The sequence below is a fragment of the Myotis yumanensis genome, unplaced genomic scaffold (assembly GCF_028538775.1).
Source record: "Myotis yumanensis isolate MYYU_CA2020_CCGP unplaced genomic scaffold, mMyoYum1.0.hap1 SCAF_14, whole genome shotgun sequence".
In the NCBI taxonomy this organism is placed as follows: Eukaryota; Metazoa; Chordata; class Mammalia; order Chiroptera; family Vespertilionidae; genus Myotis; species Myotis yumanensis.
Genome location: NW_027223765.1, coordinates 40,244,348 through 40,263,907, shown reverse-complemented (window position 1 = coordinate 40,263,907; position 19,560 = coordinate 40,244,348). Strand labels below are relative to the sequence as shown.

General features: G+C 52.1%; 1 protein-coding gene across 1 annotated transcript in view; it reads left to right on the top strand.

Moving 5' to 3' along the window:
- The window catches only part of STIMATE (STIM activating enhancer), a 44,061-nt gene that overhangs the window by 20,092 nt on the left and 4,409 nt on the right, over positions 1-19,560 (top strand). The window contains exons 2-7 of the mRNA XM_070390755.1: positions 7,033-7,081; positions 9,083-9,178; positions 12,618-12,739; positions 17,312-17,424; positions 18,310-18,387; positions 19,088-19,237. Coding sequence (XP_070246856.1) covers positions 7,033-7,081; positions 9,083-9,178; positions 12,618-12,739; positions 17,312-17,424; positions 18,310-18,387; positions 19,088-19,237 — 608 coding nt within the window. The remainder of the gene's footprint in view (positions 1-7,032; positions 7,082-9,082; positions 9,179-12,617; positions 12,740-17,311; positions 17,425-18,309; positions 18,388-19,087; positions 19,238-19,560) is intronic.

Sequence of the window (19,560 nt, the reverse complement as noted above, 5' to 3'; positions counted from 1 at the left end):
GCCCTGGTTCACAGGGACTAAATGAGCTGAAGTGACATCTCTAGTGAGTTCTGCCTGCTGGAGTCTCTTTTCTCAGAAGGAAATTTTCTAAATAAGGTTTCAGGAAGGCTGTTAATTACCTAATGTGCAAAAGTGTAATTTTGTTATTTTTAATTATTGTGTTTAGCAGCAGGAGCTTTTTTCTCCAAATCTTTTTTGGACTTTTTTTCTTACTACAAAAGACGTGCTCTTTGTAAACAACTAAAACATGGAAATGCATAGCATAAATTAGTGAATGCTCCCTAAAATTCTATTCTGTAGAGAGCTAACTACAATTAACAGTTTATTGTGAATGTGTACAAATTTCTATAAGTATTTATCATTTGAAAAAAATAGGTTCACATGACACATTACTGTTTTGGTGACTTGCTTTTTTTCCCATTTAACGTGGCATTTTTTTTTCACATCAATATAGACAGAGTTTACCTCAGTTTTAAATAGCTTTATTGAGGCATAATTTCATATCACAGAATTCACCCCTTGCAGGTGTACCATCGCTACTTCACTGTTTAACAGTTGAATTCTGTTGTGTGATAACTTATATTTAACCCTTCTCCCACTGATGGACATTTAGGTGGTTTTTAAGTCTTCCGCTCTTATCAGTGCTGCAACGCACTCTTTTACACAGGCTGCTGGGCATTTGGATGTGTAACCGCAGAAGAAAAGCCTAGAGGTGGAGTTTCTGGGTCACAGTAAATAAACATTTAAAATCATAGTAGGTATTGCCAAAATACCTATTGCAACTTTTCAGGTCATCTGTAGATAGGAAAAACCACGCACACCTTTGCACACTAATAGATTAAATGAAATTCCTAAGTTAACTTGGCCAGGGAATATGGGTTACCATGCAGTGGCGCCAGCGCAGGAGGAGGTGCAGCGTATCTCTTTGTTCCCTGGACCTAGAGTGTCCCCAGTGCCCAGAGACACTGGCTCGCAGGGTAGGGTCCCTTACAGGACAGCCCATTCATACTTGGGGCCTCTGTCAGTAATCAGGAAGAATTTACACCAACAATCAAGCCCTCAGTAGGAATTCTTACAGGTCTCTGGCTTCTTCTGGTTCTTTAGTCAAACCCAGCATCCTGGAGGCCTCATTTGTCCCACCTCCAGCAGCCTCTGGAACATCTCTTCCTCCAGCGTCCCTGGGTCCCAGAAGGCTCAGTTCACCGTGACCCCCCCTCACCAGTTTAATGCCTCCTTTTGCCGGGTGGCCCTGGGGACTAGGGTCACACGCCCACTTCCCCCATTTCCCCAGGGTTGTACCATTGACTTTTCCACCAGCAATTTAATAAGAGTGCCCGTTTCCTAAGATCCTCATCCAATGTTTGCTAGTCTCTGCTGATCTGGGCAAGAACGATTAATTTGCGTTTTAGTCAGTGTTATTGAGGTTGCATATCTGTGTGTGGGTCAGCCATTCATTCTTTTCATCAAAATCCCTGTGGAAGACTCCCAGTGACAGTGCGCCCTCACCCCCGCTGAGCATCTGCAGCAGATGGGCCTGCCCTGCTCCCGGGAAAGCTGTGGTTCTACGAGGCCCTGTGTTTGGAGAACTAAGCATATTTACTTCCTAGACAGTTTGGCTTTTATTTCTTGTTTTCCTCTCAGGCTTTGGCAGAACCTCCACGTAGGAGGATGAAAGTTGGCTAACTTAGACACTCGGCTTCTTCTGGTCCAAAAATAGCCAAGTCTTTACCAAAAAATGTTGTTGAGCACTTTGACTACAAACCCAAATTGTCTGGTTCTTGCATCTACTGCCGGATAGAGTGAGGGAGGAAGACTCGAGGGGCCAGTTCACCCTGCCTTCTAGTTGGTTAAGAGGGAGAAAGGTTTGGGCTGGTTGTCCTCGAGCAGTCTTCCTGGCAGATTACTGTCCAAAACCAGAGAGAGCTAAGCAGTTTTGTCCCATTGCAGGAATAATGGCGTGCAAGCTAAGCTCTGGGAGAACCTGTTGTGCAAATTCATGGAACTTATTGAACTAAAAATAAATACCTGGGCAGGACTCAATAAATAGAGTATTGAATGAATTCCTAGCTGCCTGGTAAGAGCCAGGCCCCCTCGAGGCACTAGGAATATGGGGGTGAACAGAACAGAAGTCCCTGGTCTTACAGAGCTTACTTCCTAATGTGTTCTTCTAGTGTATTCTGCTCCATTTTTTCAGGTTAGTAGGTGTCTGCTTTGTTCCTGTCCGCCTCTGTAACTAATTATCTGGTGGGAGAGGCAGACAAATCCCTAGTGTTGCATTTGAAGTGCTAATCCCAAGGTAGCATAGAATTGTCGGAACTAAAACTGGAAGGATGCTTAAGAGTTGTTCAAGAGAAGAAAACGTGGGGTCCTCCCAAGCCAAAGGGGCAATGTAAGCGACAGCACTAAGACGGGAGGTGCCAGGCGGGGTGACCTTGTTTTCCAACTGAAAAAGTATGAATTGTGTCTCCAGAGGCAGGGCGGTGGGGTGGGCACGGGATGGTTTTAAGCAGGAAATGCCGTGTTCAGAGCGCTCCAGCCCCAGGTGCGGGGCTAAGAGAAGAGGCAACTCGGGAGGAGCTGTTGGGACGAAGGAGACATCCCTCCTGGCCCCTTGGAGCAACCGCGCCAGAGCCACTGTTGTGGGCCTCCTCAGCATGGCGGGGACATAGGTAGACTTGGGTAATCCAGAATTGCTGTCTTGTTGTGTGGCACAACTTCTAGAAGAGTGAGCAATGTGAGTGACCAGCACTATGTCCTGGTACCCTCAGGGAAGGGTGTGAGCTGGGGCCCAGAGCAGGAGGAGCCGCGGGTGTATGCAGGAGAGGAGGGCAGGTGGGAGCCTTGCCAACCCCACCTGGCTGGCTGCAGGTGCCAAGGCGCCCACGTGCCCTGGTGTGTGCACGGTGCAACCTCGCTGAGGCGGCCTTTTCAGTGATCAAATTACCAAGGCAAAAGGTTCACCAATACTGCGTGCTGGCAAGGGTGTGGGGAAATGCTACAACTGCTGTGGAGAGCAGTGTGACAGAATCAGCTGTCACAGCCGATGCCGCAAGCCCACCACTGGGAATGGACCCACACAGGCAGAGGTGGCACCTGGCAAGGACATTCAGTGCAGCAGGACTTGTAGAGTGGCTCAGAGATGGCATGGGCATGCTGTGGGTACCATTTCCCAGCCCTCCTTCCTCCCTCCTTTCTGCCTTAGTGTCACGTGTCGCAGTCTGACACACTCCATCTTTACTCGCCCGTCCCCCCAGAATGTAGGGAAGGCGAGGGTCTTGTCTGCTTCATCTCTGGCCAAACGGGCCTGTCAGACAGCTGGCCCCTCAATAAAATGTGACTGGAGAGATGAACAGATTTTTCTTTGTTTTTTCCTATCAAGTTAGATGTGGAATAGCTCTTTTAATGTTTCTTCTTCCTTTACATAAAAAAAAAAAAAATTTTAGACAGAGATATTCTGGGAGAGGGGATGGTGGATGGAGAGCCGCCGGCACCACACTTCTGCTCTTGGGCAGAATCCGAATCCACCCTGAATTCCATCTCAGGTGCCCCTGAGGCTGCTCCCCAGCATGACCAGCATGCACACTCCCGTCTCCTTTTCTTGTCCCAGAGCCCAGCCCCGAGTCCCACGGCCTCTCCCAGGCCCCACTCTGCTGCATTAGGCAAGTCTCTGAAACAGGTTTCTCTTCTATTTTTGAATTTTTGAAATAAAAGCAATGTGAATATGGAAGAATGTTTTAAGCCATTCACAATGACATAAAAAGTGTACTCCCCAAGTCCTTTAATCAAAGGTGCCCTTATTAATAGTCACATGTCCTTCTAGGGGAAAAAAACACATGTAATACCTTTAAAATGGACATGAACAGAGTCATGGTGGGCATGTTATCCTGCTATTTAATATAATTTGGAGCCCTGGCCACTGTGGCTCAGTGGATAGAGCTTTGGCCTGGGCACTGCAAGCTCACGGGTTCAATTCCTGGTCAAAGGGTTGCAGGTTCAATCCCCGGCCCCTGTCGAAGTGCATGTCTCTCTCACATCAATGTTTCTCTCTCTCTCTCTTTCTCTCTTTTTCTCTTTCTCTCCCTGCCCTTGCCCCCTACCTCCCCACCATCTCCCTCCCTTCCATTCTCTCTGAAAATCAATGGGAAAAATATCCTCAGGTGGTGATTAACCAAATAATAATAATAATTTGGAAATCTTTCCATATTGTTCCATATAGACCTGCCTTGTTTTAGTAACTGCCTAATGTTGCATTGTGCCATGATGTATGTGCCCAGCCAGGCATTGACTTCTTTCTGTGTTTTTTTAAAAATATATTTTATTGATTTTTTACAGAGAGGAAGGGAGAGAGATAGAGAGTTAGAAACATCAATGAGAGAGAAACATCGATCAGCTGCCTCACGCACATCTCCTACTGGGGATGTGGCCGCAACCCAGGTACATGCCCTTGACCGGAATCGAACCTGGGACCTTTCAGTCCACAGGCCGATGCGCTATCCACTGAGCCAAACCGGTTTCGGCCTGGGTTTTTGTTATGACAGCGTTACAGTGCAGATCCCTATACATCTTGGCACATGTTGCGGTAATACCTATAGAACACATACCTGGCAGTGCATGGCAGGTTGAAGGGCTTGGCATGTAATACTGTGATAGATATTCCCAAATGACCTCCGAATGGGCACATAGTTCATTCTTCTAGAGTATGTTTTCCTCCCACCTTTCTATTTCAAAAAGTGTTACATCTATAAAATAGTCTAGTAATTTAATGAATACCCCAGTATTCTTCAGTTAGGCTCACCAATTATTGCTGCCACATTTGCTAAAGCTGCCATAAGAAAACACTGCAAAGTGGGTGCTTAAACAACAGAAATTTATTTTCTCACCATCTGGAGGCTGGAAGTTCCAGGGCTAGGTTGGCAGGTTTGGTTTCTTCCATGGCCTCCTCCTTGGCTTACAGGTGGCCTCCTTCTCACTGTGTCCTAAGAATGAGGACGTGCCCTAGCCAGTTTGGCTCAGTGGATAGAGCGCCGGCCTGAGGTCTGAAGGGTCCCAGGTTCGATTGTGGTCAAGGGCATGTGCCTCCATTGTGGGCCCAATCCCTTGGTTGGGGCGCGCGTGCGAGAGGCAACCAATCGGTGTGTCTCTCTCAACATAGATGTTTCTCTGTCTCCCCCCTCTCCCTTCCACTCTCTAAAAATCAATGGGGAAAAATGAGGATGTTCTATTGGGATATGTTTCAGTGCCCTTTATTTTATTCTGATGGGGACAGATTCCCCATGAGCATGCCAAGGCTCCAGCCCTGACTGGGGCTTTCCCTCCAGATTGCTTAGTCCTGGCCCAGTCTCCTGCACATCTCCTTGCTGAGCCCAGCCCCTCTGTGAGACGAGGGTGAGACTAGGTTGTTTGTGGGAAGGAGGCCTCCTGCCTCAAAAGGCATTTGTGCGAGCAGTTTCTTTAGCATTGTTGATGTTCTGCATGAGTGATATGTCAGCAGAATGGCAGACCACCTTATAATTCCACCTGCTTTTGTTCTCTATCAAAATGTTTCTCTAAACATCAGACTTATGTCATTTCTGTGTACAGACAGTCCTTGCTTTGCATACTGCGGACTGCCTGTATTCATTTAGAGAGGTCAGGTTAATTGATTGGGTGCCGTTTTCTCCCTCCCTATCTCCCTCCTTCCCGCACCCTCTTTGGTAGCTTAGGGCTCTGCCGGAGTTGATTCTTCCTGCGGCGTCCTCCACGGGCTCGCATCCCCTGTGGGCTTGCACCCTCCATGGACTTGCACCCTCCACGGGCTCGCATCCCCTGTGGGCTTGCACCCTCCATGGACTTGCACCCTCCACGGGCTCGCATCCCCCATGAGCTTACCTCCACATCTGCTTCTTCCTGGTACTTGTGTGTGGGACATCACAAGTGCACACTCTCTGTGTTTGTTTCAGTAGATAGAATCCTGTGGAGATAGTCTGCCTGGAGCTTCGGTGGAGAACAGGGCACTCAGAAACCTTCGGTTTCCTTTGTTTAAACAGTCGTGTCTGTAGACCCGAGTGAAGGAGTCAGGCTGTTGCTGAGTGATCACCCACCCCTGCTGGCTGTTCTGTAGCTGGGAGTCCCCTGTCTGGTCTGTGACACAGCCAGTGTCCTTCCTCAGCTCTCTCCACCCCAGGAACCCAATTCTGAATCTACCCAATTCAGAGCCACTTTTCCAAAACACAATTCCCACCGCGTCTTTGACTTTGCTTAGCATCTTTCCTGTCTTTCTTTTTTTCCCTACAAGATTCAGTCCAGACTCCTTAGCCGGGCCTTTAAGACCCTCCCTCATGTGGCCTCTGCTCATTTGTCTCCCTTGTTACCTGCTGTATCAAAGCCAAAACAAATTATGCCCCCCCACGCCCCACACACACTGCCACGTTACATCCCTGTACCTATGAGCTCATGGTGTGTGCTCTGTCCAGAACGTAGCTCTCTCCCCTCCCTGATCCATTTGCTAAACTCCAGCCCAGCCTTCAGGACCTTCCCCTCCCACCAGTGATGCCTCTCCCACCTGCACCCTTCTTCCACGCATGCAGGCTGGTCAGCCCTCCCTCGAGCTCTCACGCTACCCCAAACTTGCCTCTTCCCTAGCACTTGCCACACATTGGTTATGTGCCTGCCCTCCTGCCAAGCCACTGCCTTTGCCCATGTCTCCGCAGTGACTGGCTGCGAGTGGCATGCAGTGAACCTTTGGGTAGATGGCTGGATATGTCTTTGGGTAGAGCATATCCTGAAGTTAGTAATAGCTACGTCCTTGTTGGTCATTTCCCAAGAGCCTTGTCATACAAAAAGAAGAAAATACAATTTTCCACATACTGTGAGGAGTCATTCTTCCTAAGTGCCCAGTCCTGCAGGGCCTGTCCCAGTCAGCAGCAGTGCAGGGCCCCTGTGACCTTCACGGCTTATGGAGCAAGTACCTTAACTTGACATTGTAGGCACTGTGTGCGCATTTTGCTTTGTTATCACTGTGGAAAGCTACTGAATGTCTATCTTTTCTTTCAGTCAAACGCTTCCGAGAACCAAAGCATGAAAGACGTCCGTGGAAGATATGGTAGGTATTTAAATATTAGCTCGTTCCTAGAATGGTTTGGACGGTTTGGGGGAGGGAGGGGATGGAATGTGAGCAATTATACATAACAAAGTGTTGGACTCCCTTAATGAATTAATCATTAGGAACTACGTATGATAGGAAAGCATTTCCATTTCTCAGATACATGTTGAACCCTACCTTTGTTCTCTCCTCACTCTTGTCCGATTTTAGAAGGTGGGAGATAACACAGAAGCATCGGTCTGTGCTGCAGGCTCTGTAGTAACGGCTCCCTGTTATATTATGTTAGGCCCTCAGGTTCTGTAGTCTATATGCACGAGCAAAAAATAATCTAACTTTGGAGATTAGTCAAATGCACCACGTAAATGCTCCTCTCCCCAAAGCTAGTCTTTCTCGGTCCTAGGTTGACCCTGTGGTGACAGTTTTTCCTCCATAAAAATGACGGTAAAGCTTCAGACATAGCTTCTATAGACACAACTCCAACAAAGAAGTCACTCACAAGGCGACGGTTACCTAGCCGGGGGATCGGCAAACAGTGGCCTGCAGACCCGTTCTAGCTCACTGTCTGTTTTCATAAATGAAGTCTTATAGGAATGGTAGTGACTACGGCCACTTTTAGGCTACAGTGACAGTGTTGAGTACTTGCTGCAGAGAACAACAGCCCACAGAGCCTGCAATATTTATTCTCCGACCCTTTACAGAAAAGGTCTGCCCACCCTGACCGTCTGTTGCTACCGGCAGCAGCTGATGGTGGCTCAGGGCTTCAGCTGCAGACCTGGATTTGGGCGGGGCTGCTTAGTCGTGCACAGCACTTCGCTCGGTGCTAGTGGGGTCGAGTGGGAGCCCCTTAAACTAGAGGCACCTTGCACTTCATCACAAAGCTGGGATCAGACATTTCATTATAAAGTAACAGGAAATGAAAAAGGAAAAACATGTTTGAAATGTGTTGAATGTGTTTAAATATACGGGGGGGGGGGGGGGGGCAAAAATAGGTTTACAGTTGTGAGTATGAGAAACAGTTTCTTCTTTTATTACTATTTATTAATTACTAGAGGCCCAGTGCACGAAATTCGTGCATGGGGAGAGGGGGTGTCCCTCAGCCCAGCCTGCACCCTCTCCAATTTGGGACCCCTTGAGGGATGTCCGACTCACAATCCAGGACTGCTGGCTCCCAACCACTCGCCTGCCTGCCTGCCTGATTGCCCCTAACCGCTTCTGCCTGCCAGCCTGATCACCCCCTAACCACTCCCCTGCCAGCCTGATCGATGCCTAACTGCTCCCCTGCCAGCCCGATTGCCCCTAACTGCCCTCCCCTACAGGCCTGGTCACCCCCAACTGCCCTCCCCTACAGGCCTGGTCCCCCCCAACTGCCCTCCCCTGCAGGCCTGATTGCCCTCAACTGCCCTCCCCTGCAGGTCTAGTTCCCCCCAACTGCCCTCTCCTGCAGGCCTGGTCCCCCCCAACTGCCCTCCCCTGCAGCCCTGGTCACCCCCAACTGCCCTCCCCTGCAGGCCTGGTTGCCCCCAACTGCCCTCCCCTGCAGGCCTGGTTCCCCCCAACTGCCCTCCCCTGCAGGCCTGGTCACCCCTAACTGCCCTCCCTTGTAGGCCCGATCGCCCACAACTGCCCTCTCCTGCAGGCCATCTTTGACCACATGGGGGCGGCCATCCTGTGTGTTGGAGTGACGGTCAATTTGCATATTACCTCTTTATTAGATAAGATTGCATTATTTTTCATGTGAACAACTGTAAACCTACTTTCGCTTACCCTGTATGTTATTAATCAGTGGCCTTTTAGGGATTTGAGTGCAGTGTTATTAAAGGTTTTGAAAAGTCACTGAATCACCAAGCCTGGGTTAGTACTGATGGCCCAGGAAGAGGTGATTGGTAATTGGAAGTTGGGGTCTCCCAGTGGCTTTTTCCCTACTTCAGACTTAGGTTTTCCCCAGCTTGGTTACTACCCTCGTGTCAATGTGATCACCAGTGCCAATCCTATTTTGTACAGGTTTCTAGACACTTCTAAACAAGCCATAGGAATGCTGTTCATCCACTTTGCCAATGTGTACCTAGCGGATCTCACCGAAGAGGACCCTTGCTCACTGTAAGTGGTTCATATTTGAGTACAAACATCACCTGTCCCATCACTAAAAATGTCTTTCTGCTGCCAGCCATGTTTCCTCTCTCTCGGGGAGGGGCAGCTTGCTTTGTCCTCTGCTCCTCAGAGAGATATGAGTTCTGCTGATCAACCTGAGTTCTGTTTCTTGACTTTCTGGTACCCTTATGTCTCCCAGCTTCCCAGCTGGGCAGCACGATGTCCTTTGCTGGGACAGGACACACATGGGGCTTCTCTGTGATGTCAGCCACTCAGGTTCGAAGCCATTGTTGACCGTCTTTGACCTCTTGACCCGAAGAGCATGGGTTGTTCCACCTTGTCAGTGCAGTGTGCCTTCCACGCAGCCCCAGAGCAATCTGCCTGAAACCCCCGTTGGGCCATCATACGCTGTCCTCCCTGCCGACAGCACCTCTCTCACTCAGCAGATGGAGTGGAAAGGGAGGCTCACCTGCCTTATCCTGACTCCATCTACTACCTTCCTGGCTCCGGCTTGGTGCGTCAGCCATGGTAGAGCAACTCCTGGTGGCTCTCAGTCCTGCCAGCTGCCCTCTGCCTGGGATGCCCTCCGGTCCTGCCCTGTCTCTATGGGAGAAGGGGGTGGAGGGCTGGTGAGTTCCTTGCCAAGAGGTTTCTTGTGCATTTAAGATCATTTGGACTAGAAGATTCTTTTAAGCTTCTTTTTTGGTGACAGTGTGCAGTTTTGAGATTTAGTAAGACTGGGTAAGGTTGTGCTCTGTTTGGATGTTTGGGTGTCGTCCCAAGCAGGGGACTGGAAGGGCGATCATCCTGCAGGGGAGATGGTTAGGAAAGGGCCTTGTCCTTCTGGTCCTTGAGCCCAGCAGCAAGCCCATGCCACCCTCTGGTGAATCGTCCTGATGTCATTGGTGGAGGTAGTCTGAGAGCCAGCTCTGTGTCCTAGAGGTACTGGGGCCAGAAAACTTAACCCCTGGTGCAGCCGTGGCCACATCACTCCCCCTTGCACCAACAAAAAGAAGATACCTCGGCTTTAAGCAGGACACTGACAGATTGAATCACAGCCAGGATGGAGAAGGGGCTATTGACAGACAGGAAAAAGGATCCAAAATAGGGCTTGGGGTGATGAAAAGAGCAGAGGCCAGACTGAGAGGCCAGACTGCGGGAGGGTGGCTTAACTTCTTTGAGCCTCAGTTTCCTCTGTCCTGTGTGTCCTACCAGATCCCCAGGATCAGAGCTTTCATCAGATGATGAGTATAGCCCCATTGAAACCATAGGGACACTTCCCAGTGAAGATGTGAATAGCTCAGTTGGAGGATATTGCCGTTAAAACTTCAGGAGGACACGAAAGCTCCAGCAGTCATTGAGGAGTTGCTGGGTGGGAGACTAGAAGGAAGAGCAGGCATTGCTTGGGGAATGAGAGGTGCCCGCCCTCTGGTCTTCTCACCTCTCGGGGCCCTGATCACTCAGCGGGGTGTGCACCCCCTGGTGTCAGGGCTGTGCACAGCAAAGCCTGGGCCTTGAGGAAGAGCGAGTGTTGCCTGGAGTTTATGCCAGGCCCACCTTCGCTTTGTCCTGTGACTTTTCACAGGTGGAGTAAGGGTTGGGCTAGACCTGGGGCATCTTGGGAGTCTGCACGCCTAGAAGGGGAGCCAGTTTCAGCTCAGGAAGAGGAGAAACAGAGCTGCTTCCTGTGGCTTTAGGAGTCGCCTGCGTTGGGGATGCTGCTTTGGGTGGGAGGTGAGCCTTTCTGACATCCAGGGTTCAGTGCCTCTGAGGGGCTGCTGTTCTATGAACACCTCTCTCTAGTGCTTACTTACTGTTGGCAGGTACTGTCTCTATTTATTGACTCATTTGATCCTCGTAACAGCCCTGCAGTATCGATACTTTGATTATCCTCATTTACAGTTGGGGGGACTGAGGCACAGAGTGATTTTACAGCTCACAGGAAAGAGTGAGGGAGCTAGGATTTGAACCCAGCCAGTCTGGCCCCACACAATACGGACTGCCATGCACCTCACCTGTGTTGGGTTCAGAGTAGAGAGGTTTCTGTCTTTATCCCAAGGCTGCAAATAAATACTTGGTGAGGGAACGAGTGAGCTAACACATGTGCAGGCACATCTCAGATGTTGCAGGTTCAGTTCCAGGCCTCCACAACAAAGCGAGAATCACAATAAAGTGAGGGGTAATCAATCTTCTTGCTGTTGGAGGGTCTTGCCTTCAGTTTGTTAAAAATGTATCTTCTGAGAAGCACAGTGAATGGAGGTATGCCTGCAATGTGCAGTAGGTGTTCTCACTATTTTTAGGACAGGTCTCAGATGTGAGAACCACTTAAAACCAGTTAGATGTGAGCATCTAAGAGCAGCATAGCCTGGGGCTGTGAATGTGGAGAAATTGTCTTGGAAGCAGTTGCTATTCCTTCCATCTCTGGTCTGAGAGTGACCCCTGGTGATTTTAAAGAGGAAGGGCAGGCGGGAGACAATGCCGCCCCTCCCTCTGGTTTCCGGGCCACTCCAGGGCCCTGACCACACCGAGCAGACTGTGCACCCTCTGGCGTCAGAGGGCTGTGCATGTCACCCAAGCCCGGGCCTTGGGGTGGGGGCTGGGTCTGCATAAAATGCCTCAAGCCTCAGCCACTCGAAAGCACCGCAGGTGGTCTGTGGAGTCCAGAGCTGCTCTGGGGGTTCTGAGCCCTGTGGCATCTGAGAGGGTAGAGCTGACCCAGTGACTGCTTGTCTCCTGCGGTCTGTCTGCGGAGCTGGGCCTGTGGCCAGTGGTGCCCGGAGAGATCTTGGTGCAGGGCCCTCAGGAGAGGGCCAGTGGGCAAGGGGCCTTGCCTTGGTGAGGTCAGGCAGGTGGAAACAGACATGATGAGCAAGTGGTCACGGTGGGCCTAGCCTTCTGCCTCTCTCCTCCCCTCTCCTTCAGCATCTGGCCTTTTCCATGGGAAGTCAAGCTCGCTCCTTAGAAACCCTGACTTGCACTTGTCTCCGTGGCAGGCTTAGAAGCACAGGGAGAGTGAGGCTGGGCGGCCCTGCCCTCTTTGGTCTGAGAGCCCCCAGGGCCATTTCTTCAGCTGCCTGGTGCAGTGGCACTGACTGGGGGCCTTGGGTGGGCTGGACTGTCAGGGAGTGAACAGTCATGGAGCAGGTATTTTTATTAAGTTCTGTTTTCCTGTTGACTTCCTTGGCTGTTTCCATCCTGTCTTATGTCGAGTCTTTGTTTTGGCAGAAGCACTTGTGGTCTTTCAGGTTTCTCTGTCTCCTCCACCCCTCCCTCGAGCTGTCCAGCCCCTGAAGAGGGGCCGCACACTGCACAGGGCCCTTCCCCGGGGCTCCCAGAGGAGAGTGCTGCGGCCTCCTGCTCAGGCACATCGACGGCTCTCTGCCGTCAGCACAGAGGGCTGACTCCAGCTCTGGCTCCCTGACGGTGCCACTGTGCCCTCTCCTCACAGGTACCTCATCAACTTCCTCCTGGACGCCACCGTGGGCATGCTGCTCATCTACCTGGGGGTGCGTGCCGTCAGCGTCGTGGTGGAGTGGCAGCAGTGGGAGTCCCTGCGCTTTGGCGAATATGGTAACATACCATGGACACTGGCGGGGAATGCGGGGGATTCCTAGAGGGGCTCCTTGCCCTGTGCAGCCCTCCAGGCCAGTGGATTCAGAGAAGATTCAGGAGTTGGTGGCTGTCTCTTCCGTGGTGGAGGGACTTGTTCTGGGTCCCGAGTGCCATCCTCCCCCAGCGTCAGAGTGCCCCGCGTCGGGGCATGTGGGTGCTCACTTCACTGCTTGGCTTCAGTCTTATAGCAGGAGACACACTAAATGCAGAGAGGGGGACAGCGCTGGCCTCTTCCACCAGAGGGCACTAGCGGCCCACCCACAGAGTCATGAGGCCACCGCACTGGGCCAAGCTGCTACCTCCTTAGAGAGATGGGGGTGGCTCTTGGTTTGGAGGTGCTCAGTAGGGAGCTGCCCCTCTTTCTGTTTGTCCTCTCCTTGGGCCATTTTATTACAAAACGTCAGGACTGGAGGGTCCATCCCCCTGGGCCCGTCACCTTGCTACCTCCTATGGGCTGGCCTCCCCCCCAGCATCTGACACGTACAGTCACCAAGGATACCAGTTCGATCCTCACTCGCAGAGATGCGACTTAAAGCAGGTGACTTACGGATGCTGGCCCAGCTTCGACCCCCTTGCACCTTGTCAGACCGCATGGGACACAGCTTGGTTAGGAGGCAGCTCCGTGCTGGTCCTGAGCACAAATGCCGTTTACTCTGCACTCCCAGAAAAACTGCCAATGTGGCCCCACAGGAGTGCGGGCGAGGGTGCCTTCTCCGGGCTCTGCCACAGCCTGGTGACTCACTCAGGACCTGGTGACTCAGGGTCAGGGGACAGCAGCTCCCTCCACCATCACAGCTGGCCCTGCTGCCTGGAGGAAGGAGCTCCTGTTCTCGGTGGGAACAGCATACATGGAACCTTCGCTGTGAAAGGTGCACACAGCTCAAGAGGGAGGGAATACAGGTGGAAATCTGGGTCCTCCTCGCCTTTCCTGGGCCTAAGGGCTGCTCACTCCTACATGACCCAACCCTCACTAGAGACTAACATTTTAAAGGGGGAGCCGATTCGTGGAGCAGGCTGTGATGAGTGCCTGGGGTATTTCTAGAAATCTTAGTAATTGTCTGTCACCATTGAGGGGAGATGAGCTCAGGGGAGGGCTTTTCTTAGCCTGGTTACCTGATGCCTGGTGAGTCACTGACCTAAGATAGTGTCCAACACACACATGTGCTCCTGTGGCTCCAGGGAAGGCTTCCGAGGAGCCCTGAGTCATGCACTCCTCAGCTTGGAGGATGGAAACGGACGCAGCACACATGGACCAAAGCAGCAGCATCCTCAGGCATAGGATAGGCACCCTGCGGGGTTGAGCGACACAGGAAGCTCACCCTGCCAGTGCCTGGGGTGGCTCGTGGCTGCCACCCTGGGTTCCTAAGCCTCTCGTCACCTCCAAGAACAGTGCTCATCACTGCTTCCTTGCTGTTAAGGTCCTTCTGGAAGGCAGGGTTCTCAACAATTGCTTACCGGTGCCCAGGAAGTCCACCACAGCCAGTCGCGAGCCCCTCAGTGACCTGGGAGTGGAGATCGGGTCTGGTCCTGATACACCAGGCATTATGGTTCCACCTGTTCTGGGGTATTTTTTCTGCATCTCCAAGAGTAGACTGGGAGGAAGAAGGCAGTGGGTGTCTGAATCTATTTCCATGCCAGCCTCCTCTTACCTGTTTGGCCCCTGCCCTTGGGCCACCGCTGCTGCCTTCGGGAATCCGCGTTACTGCACCAGGGTGTCTCCAGAGGAAGCACTTGATCACGGACGTCTCGAGTCCTCCCACCCCAGGTGCTGGAGGATAGTGTGTGTCCTCCGTCACCCGATTTCTATTTCTGCCCATTTCTTTTGTTTCTGTTGCTCTTACAACACATTATCACAAAGTTGGTGGCTTAAAACAGCACAAACTTGTTACCTTACAGTCCCTAATTCAGAAGTGAGACGTGGGTCTCATGGACTGAAATCCTGGTGTCAGCAGGACTGGTTCTTTCTGGGTCTCTAAGAGCAGAGTCTATTTCCTGGCCTCTCCCAGCCCCCGAGGCTGTCTGCAGTCCTTGGCTGGGGGCCCTTCCTCCTCCTTCAGAGCCAGCAACAGCAGGTCGAGTTCCTCTCACATCCAATCGCTCTGACCTTCTGCCACCTCCCTTTACTCTGAAGTGCCCTTGTGATGACACCCCCCCCCCCCCCCCCGACTCTCTCTGTCTTAGAGTCAGCAGACTAGCAATTCCACTTGCAGCCTTAATTCCCTTCGGCCACGTTACCTGACGTGTTCACAGGTTCTGGGGACTAACACGTGACTGTCTCTGTGGGGCCATTATTCTACCTGCCACACCTGTCAGCCAGCCGTCCGCTTGAGGCAGCCATTCCATGTGGACCCCAGAGCTCTCTTCTCAGTAAATGAAGAAGAGGGGCTTGTTTCCTAGGTGCTTCCATGGTCCCTAGGAGAGAAGGTGAACTTGCTAACAAGAACATGGGCCTTGGGGAATGCCACCCAGCCCTGAGGGCTGAGACAGGATCCAGGCACTGCGTGGTGTCTGCAGTTTGATGACCGGGCTGCTCTTCCCCAGGCAGAAGCCCTGAACACAAGGTCTGTGTCCCGTGGGCACCAGTGGTTCGTGGCCTTGGCCGCCCGTCCTGCCCTCACGCGCCCTTCCAAAACCTCTCTAGATACAGACGTGGTCCCTCCTCTTGGCCCCTTTCCTGTAATTGATCCTGAGGAGATAATTCAACAAAGCAAAGCGTCCATGTACCTGAGGGTGTCCGGTGTGGTAAAAAGCGTGACACAGCAAGAATGCCTGGCTTGTTGGTCTTTAAAAGATGAGACCACGGGGAACCTACGACTCTCAAATGGAACAGAAATCAGAAAAACCAGCACATGGGCTCATGATGCGCAGGAGGAAATGATGTGAGAGTCGGGTTACACTTGATTTTTTCCTTTTTCCATGTTTTTTTTTCCCCACTTATTAAAGCATCTAAATGAAAAAGAGGCAGCTAAGTTGTGGCTCTGAAACTCAGCAGCGTGAGCAGCAGGAGGCAGATGAGAGAACGGTCCCTCTTGTCAGTCACTTAAAAGTGAAGAGCAGAGGGAGTAAACACACTTTGGGCAAGTCCGTTTCTTTAGAGAGTGAATGAGTGTTGCCACTTGTTCTGTTGACTCTTGAACACTCTCGTCCCCGCTCAGGTATTTCCTACCAGTGCTTTCTGTCTGGCTGTCCCCAATCTTACTTAACGGTTTTTTACAAATATCTTGACCTGTCGTTTTTGAGAACTTCTCTCCGTAAGGCAAGGTAGTCTACTGAACTACAAAACTCCCCTGAAGATCTAGCTGGGAGAGATTGTGCTTCTGAAATGATGGTTTGGCTCACATGTGTTGTCTCCCAGAAGTGGAAGTAGATAGGGTGACCTCCGGAGAGGCAACGATGTCTTCTGCGTGCTTTCTGCATGCTTCTCCCAGGGTTTTCCAGAAAAGGGAATGGCCTGCTGTGTCCATGACAGCTGCGTGAAGGCATTCCCTGCGCTCCCACTGGGTGCAGCGAGCAGGCTCAGCAGGGGCACAGGGATTGTCACGAAAACGATAGCATCGAATGAGAAGCTGGAGATTTCTCTCTGGGCCACATTCTTTCCTCAGCTTGGATCGGGGCCTTTGCCTGCCCTGAAATGTTATTCTCCAGCCCCTCCTCTGGCCAGCAGCCTCCCCCCACCCTTCCTCTCCCCTGGGTCTCCCACTGGGGAGGCATGTGTTGCTCCTCAGAGGCCCATCCCATGGGTCCTGCCTTTCACTGAGGAAGTAGATTTCTCCCTGGAGGGGCTGGTCCTCCAGCCTTCTAGTTCCTTTGGAAACATCTGGAGGCATATCTGGGCCTGATGTCCCCTCTTGTGGACCGTGGATTCCTTCACTTCTCAAGCATAGTGACTGATGGGACCTCAGGGGGCCCTCTGTCAGCCCCAAGGCACAGCCCATCTCTCCTGGCCTCGAGGACTTCCTTTTCCCCAGTCCAAGGTGTTTCGGGTGCCCCATCCCAGGCAGAATCTGAATTCCTCCAGAGACACATTTCTGCTTTTAGGGCTGAAGCAGCAGGGGAGTAGGGAGAGGGCGTGGGAGATGAATAAGGAAGTTGTTTGCTGCCTTCATAATTCAAAAATGTTGGCCGCTCATGGTGGGGGGCGGGGGGCAGCACCACAGTCACTGGAAAAATCAACAGTGGGTAATAATAGCAGTCTTGCTTAACACAGCTCCTGCTGCCAGCGGACACAGAGAGCCAGCGTCTGAGCTCCAGCAACAGGCACTCACTAACTTGATGCGTTTTAATTATGTCTTAGAATCTCTTGAAAGAAAAGACACTCTGGTATCTCCAAATTAGGAATTCTCTGGTTTTGTTTTAAACACCCACATTTGTCGGTCCGGGCAGAGGTGATTCTTGGTGCTTTGGGGGTTCATTGAGTAGCTTTTGAGTCGGGGTTCTGGCATGGGGCAGGGCTGTGGGGAGTGGGGGGGAGGCGTCGCCAGCCTGGATCCCACTCTGAGCTGCGTGACGGAGCGCCCACTCTCCCGGCAGGAGACCCTCTGCAGTGCGGAGCCTGGGTCGGCCAGTGTGCGCTGTACATCGTGATCATGATGTTTGAAAAAGCTGTCGTCTTCATCATCCTCCTGATACTTCAGTGGAAAAAGGTTTGCCTCTTGCCTCTTCATTAGCTCTCTGAGACACTAAGACAGCACTCCTTCCCCGTGCCACACCAGCCTGCTTGGAAAACCAAATTTGTGGCTTGTTTATTTGTTTTTAGCTCCATAAGGAGACCCTTGATTCGGTCTGACATGGCAGCTGCTGGCTACCTAACAGGAGCAGTAACGAGTCAGTTTTTTTACTTCGCACCATCCACTTCAATGACACAGACATCTGCCCCAGATTAAGCTAATGGGACACGTATATAAATCCCGTGAAAATACAGTCCTGTCCGATATTAGTCTTCAGGCCTTGCAACACCGAGTGTCAGGCAGGTGTTCATTACATCTGCAGATGCCTTCTTCACACATCTCTCCTGGCCAAGGTTAACTGAGCCTTTGGGTGCCAGAGGCAGCAGCTGGTCACACATTGTTCCCAGGTTCCCTTGTCCCTGCCCTCTGCCCTCTGGCCCCGGCCCAGTGTAGATACACCTTCACTGCCTACTTTCTCCACATGCCCACGAGCCTTTGCAAACAAATGGCTCTGCCATCCTTTGGCTTTATTTGTGGCTAAGTTTTATTTTTTTAGAAAACAAATCAAGGCGTTTATAGAGCCATAGTCCAGGAGTTGGTTGGGGTGCAGGAATTCAATTAGAAAGTGGTCTGGCACCTCAGTGGTGGTGTCTGACGTGACCTCACTGCCCACGTCCACACCACAGGGAGCACCACCTGCTCCGGTGGTCTCCAGGAGGGTCCCTCATCAGCGTTCAAACCTGGGGACTGTGCAGCCCTGGGTGGGAGGTGCTGGGGTGAATGTCTGACCTAAGGGCCCCTCCTTCCAAGCACTCTCTCTGTGGCCTCCCTCCACCTCACGGAGTCTGCTTCTCTTTCCAGGTGGCCCTGTTGAATCCCATTGAAAACCCAGACCTGAAGCTGGCCATCGTCATGCTGATTGTCCCCTTCTTTGTCAATGTCAGTGCCATGTTGCATTTTTTTTACCCCAGTTAGCGCCCTGCCTTCCAACCGCTCTCGGGTCCCTCTGCACAAGCATTTGTCAGCTCCCCAGCCCCACCTGACCTGGAAATGGCATGGCGGGATCCCTGTCCCAGGGCCTCTGTGCAAGGAGGAGGGTCCTAGGGACTTCGTCCTGCCCTCCCTGCCCGGCCTCCTGCCGAGGTTCCCACCCTGTGTGACAGCGACTTCTCGGTGAGAATCAGTAGGTCAGCTATTCTCACCACAGAGTTTCAAGAGAAACTCACAGGCACACCGCCTAGCAGTTAGGAGATATGAGAAGAAACCGTAAAGGAACCTGGGCTTGACAGATGTGACCGAGTGCTGGCCGACCGGCCCAGGGAGGAGCCGGGGGACTTGGTCCCAGGCCCCACTCCGTCAGTGGCTGGGGCCAGGCCCCAGGCAGGCTGTCTCATCAGTTACCACCACAGTAACCCTGGGGATAAAGAGGGCAGGGCTTTCTCTGATAAGAAAGCAAAGGAGATAGAGATGAGGACTCTCTCTTTAAGCTTCTGAGCGATAGGGGGATGGATAAGGTTTTTCTCTGCCTGGTCAGTGCTGTCATCCGGAGTGGGGTGGGAAGGATGGAGTGTGGGGGCTGCCCTGCTTTACTTTCACACATGGCTTATCCCCGAGTAATCTGTACCTTTCCTCCCTACAGGCTTTGATGTTCTGGGTAGTGGACAATTTCCTCATGAGAAAGGGGAGGACGAAAGCTAAACTGGAGGAAAGGGGAGCCAACCAGGACTCGAGGAATGGGAGCAAGGTCCGCTACCGAAGGGCCGCATCCCACGAGGAGTCGGAATCGGAGGTAGGGCCGAGCCTCCTGCTGCTGACCTGAGGGGTCTCACGTCAGCCGGGGGAGGGAGACGGTTCCCCTTCCGCCTGGACCCCTTCTTGCTGCCCCATGAGTCTTCCCAGGGCAGGAAGGTGGAGGCCCTGCTCAGAGTGGCTTCCCCCCGGGCTCCCCACGCCAGTGGAGAAAGACAGGAAAGGGAGGAACTGCCTTGTGCCAGGGACGCTGTCAAGGCCTCTCACGGGCCTGACCGTGGCCTTGAAGCATCGAGGTGTTTGACTCCCTGAACCATTAACAAGCGAGGGAAGTGTTGGCTGAGCCAGCTGGAAACTTCTGAA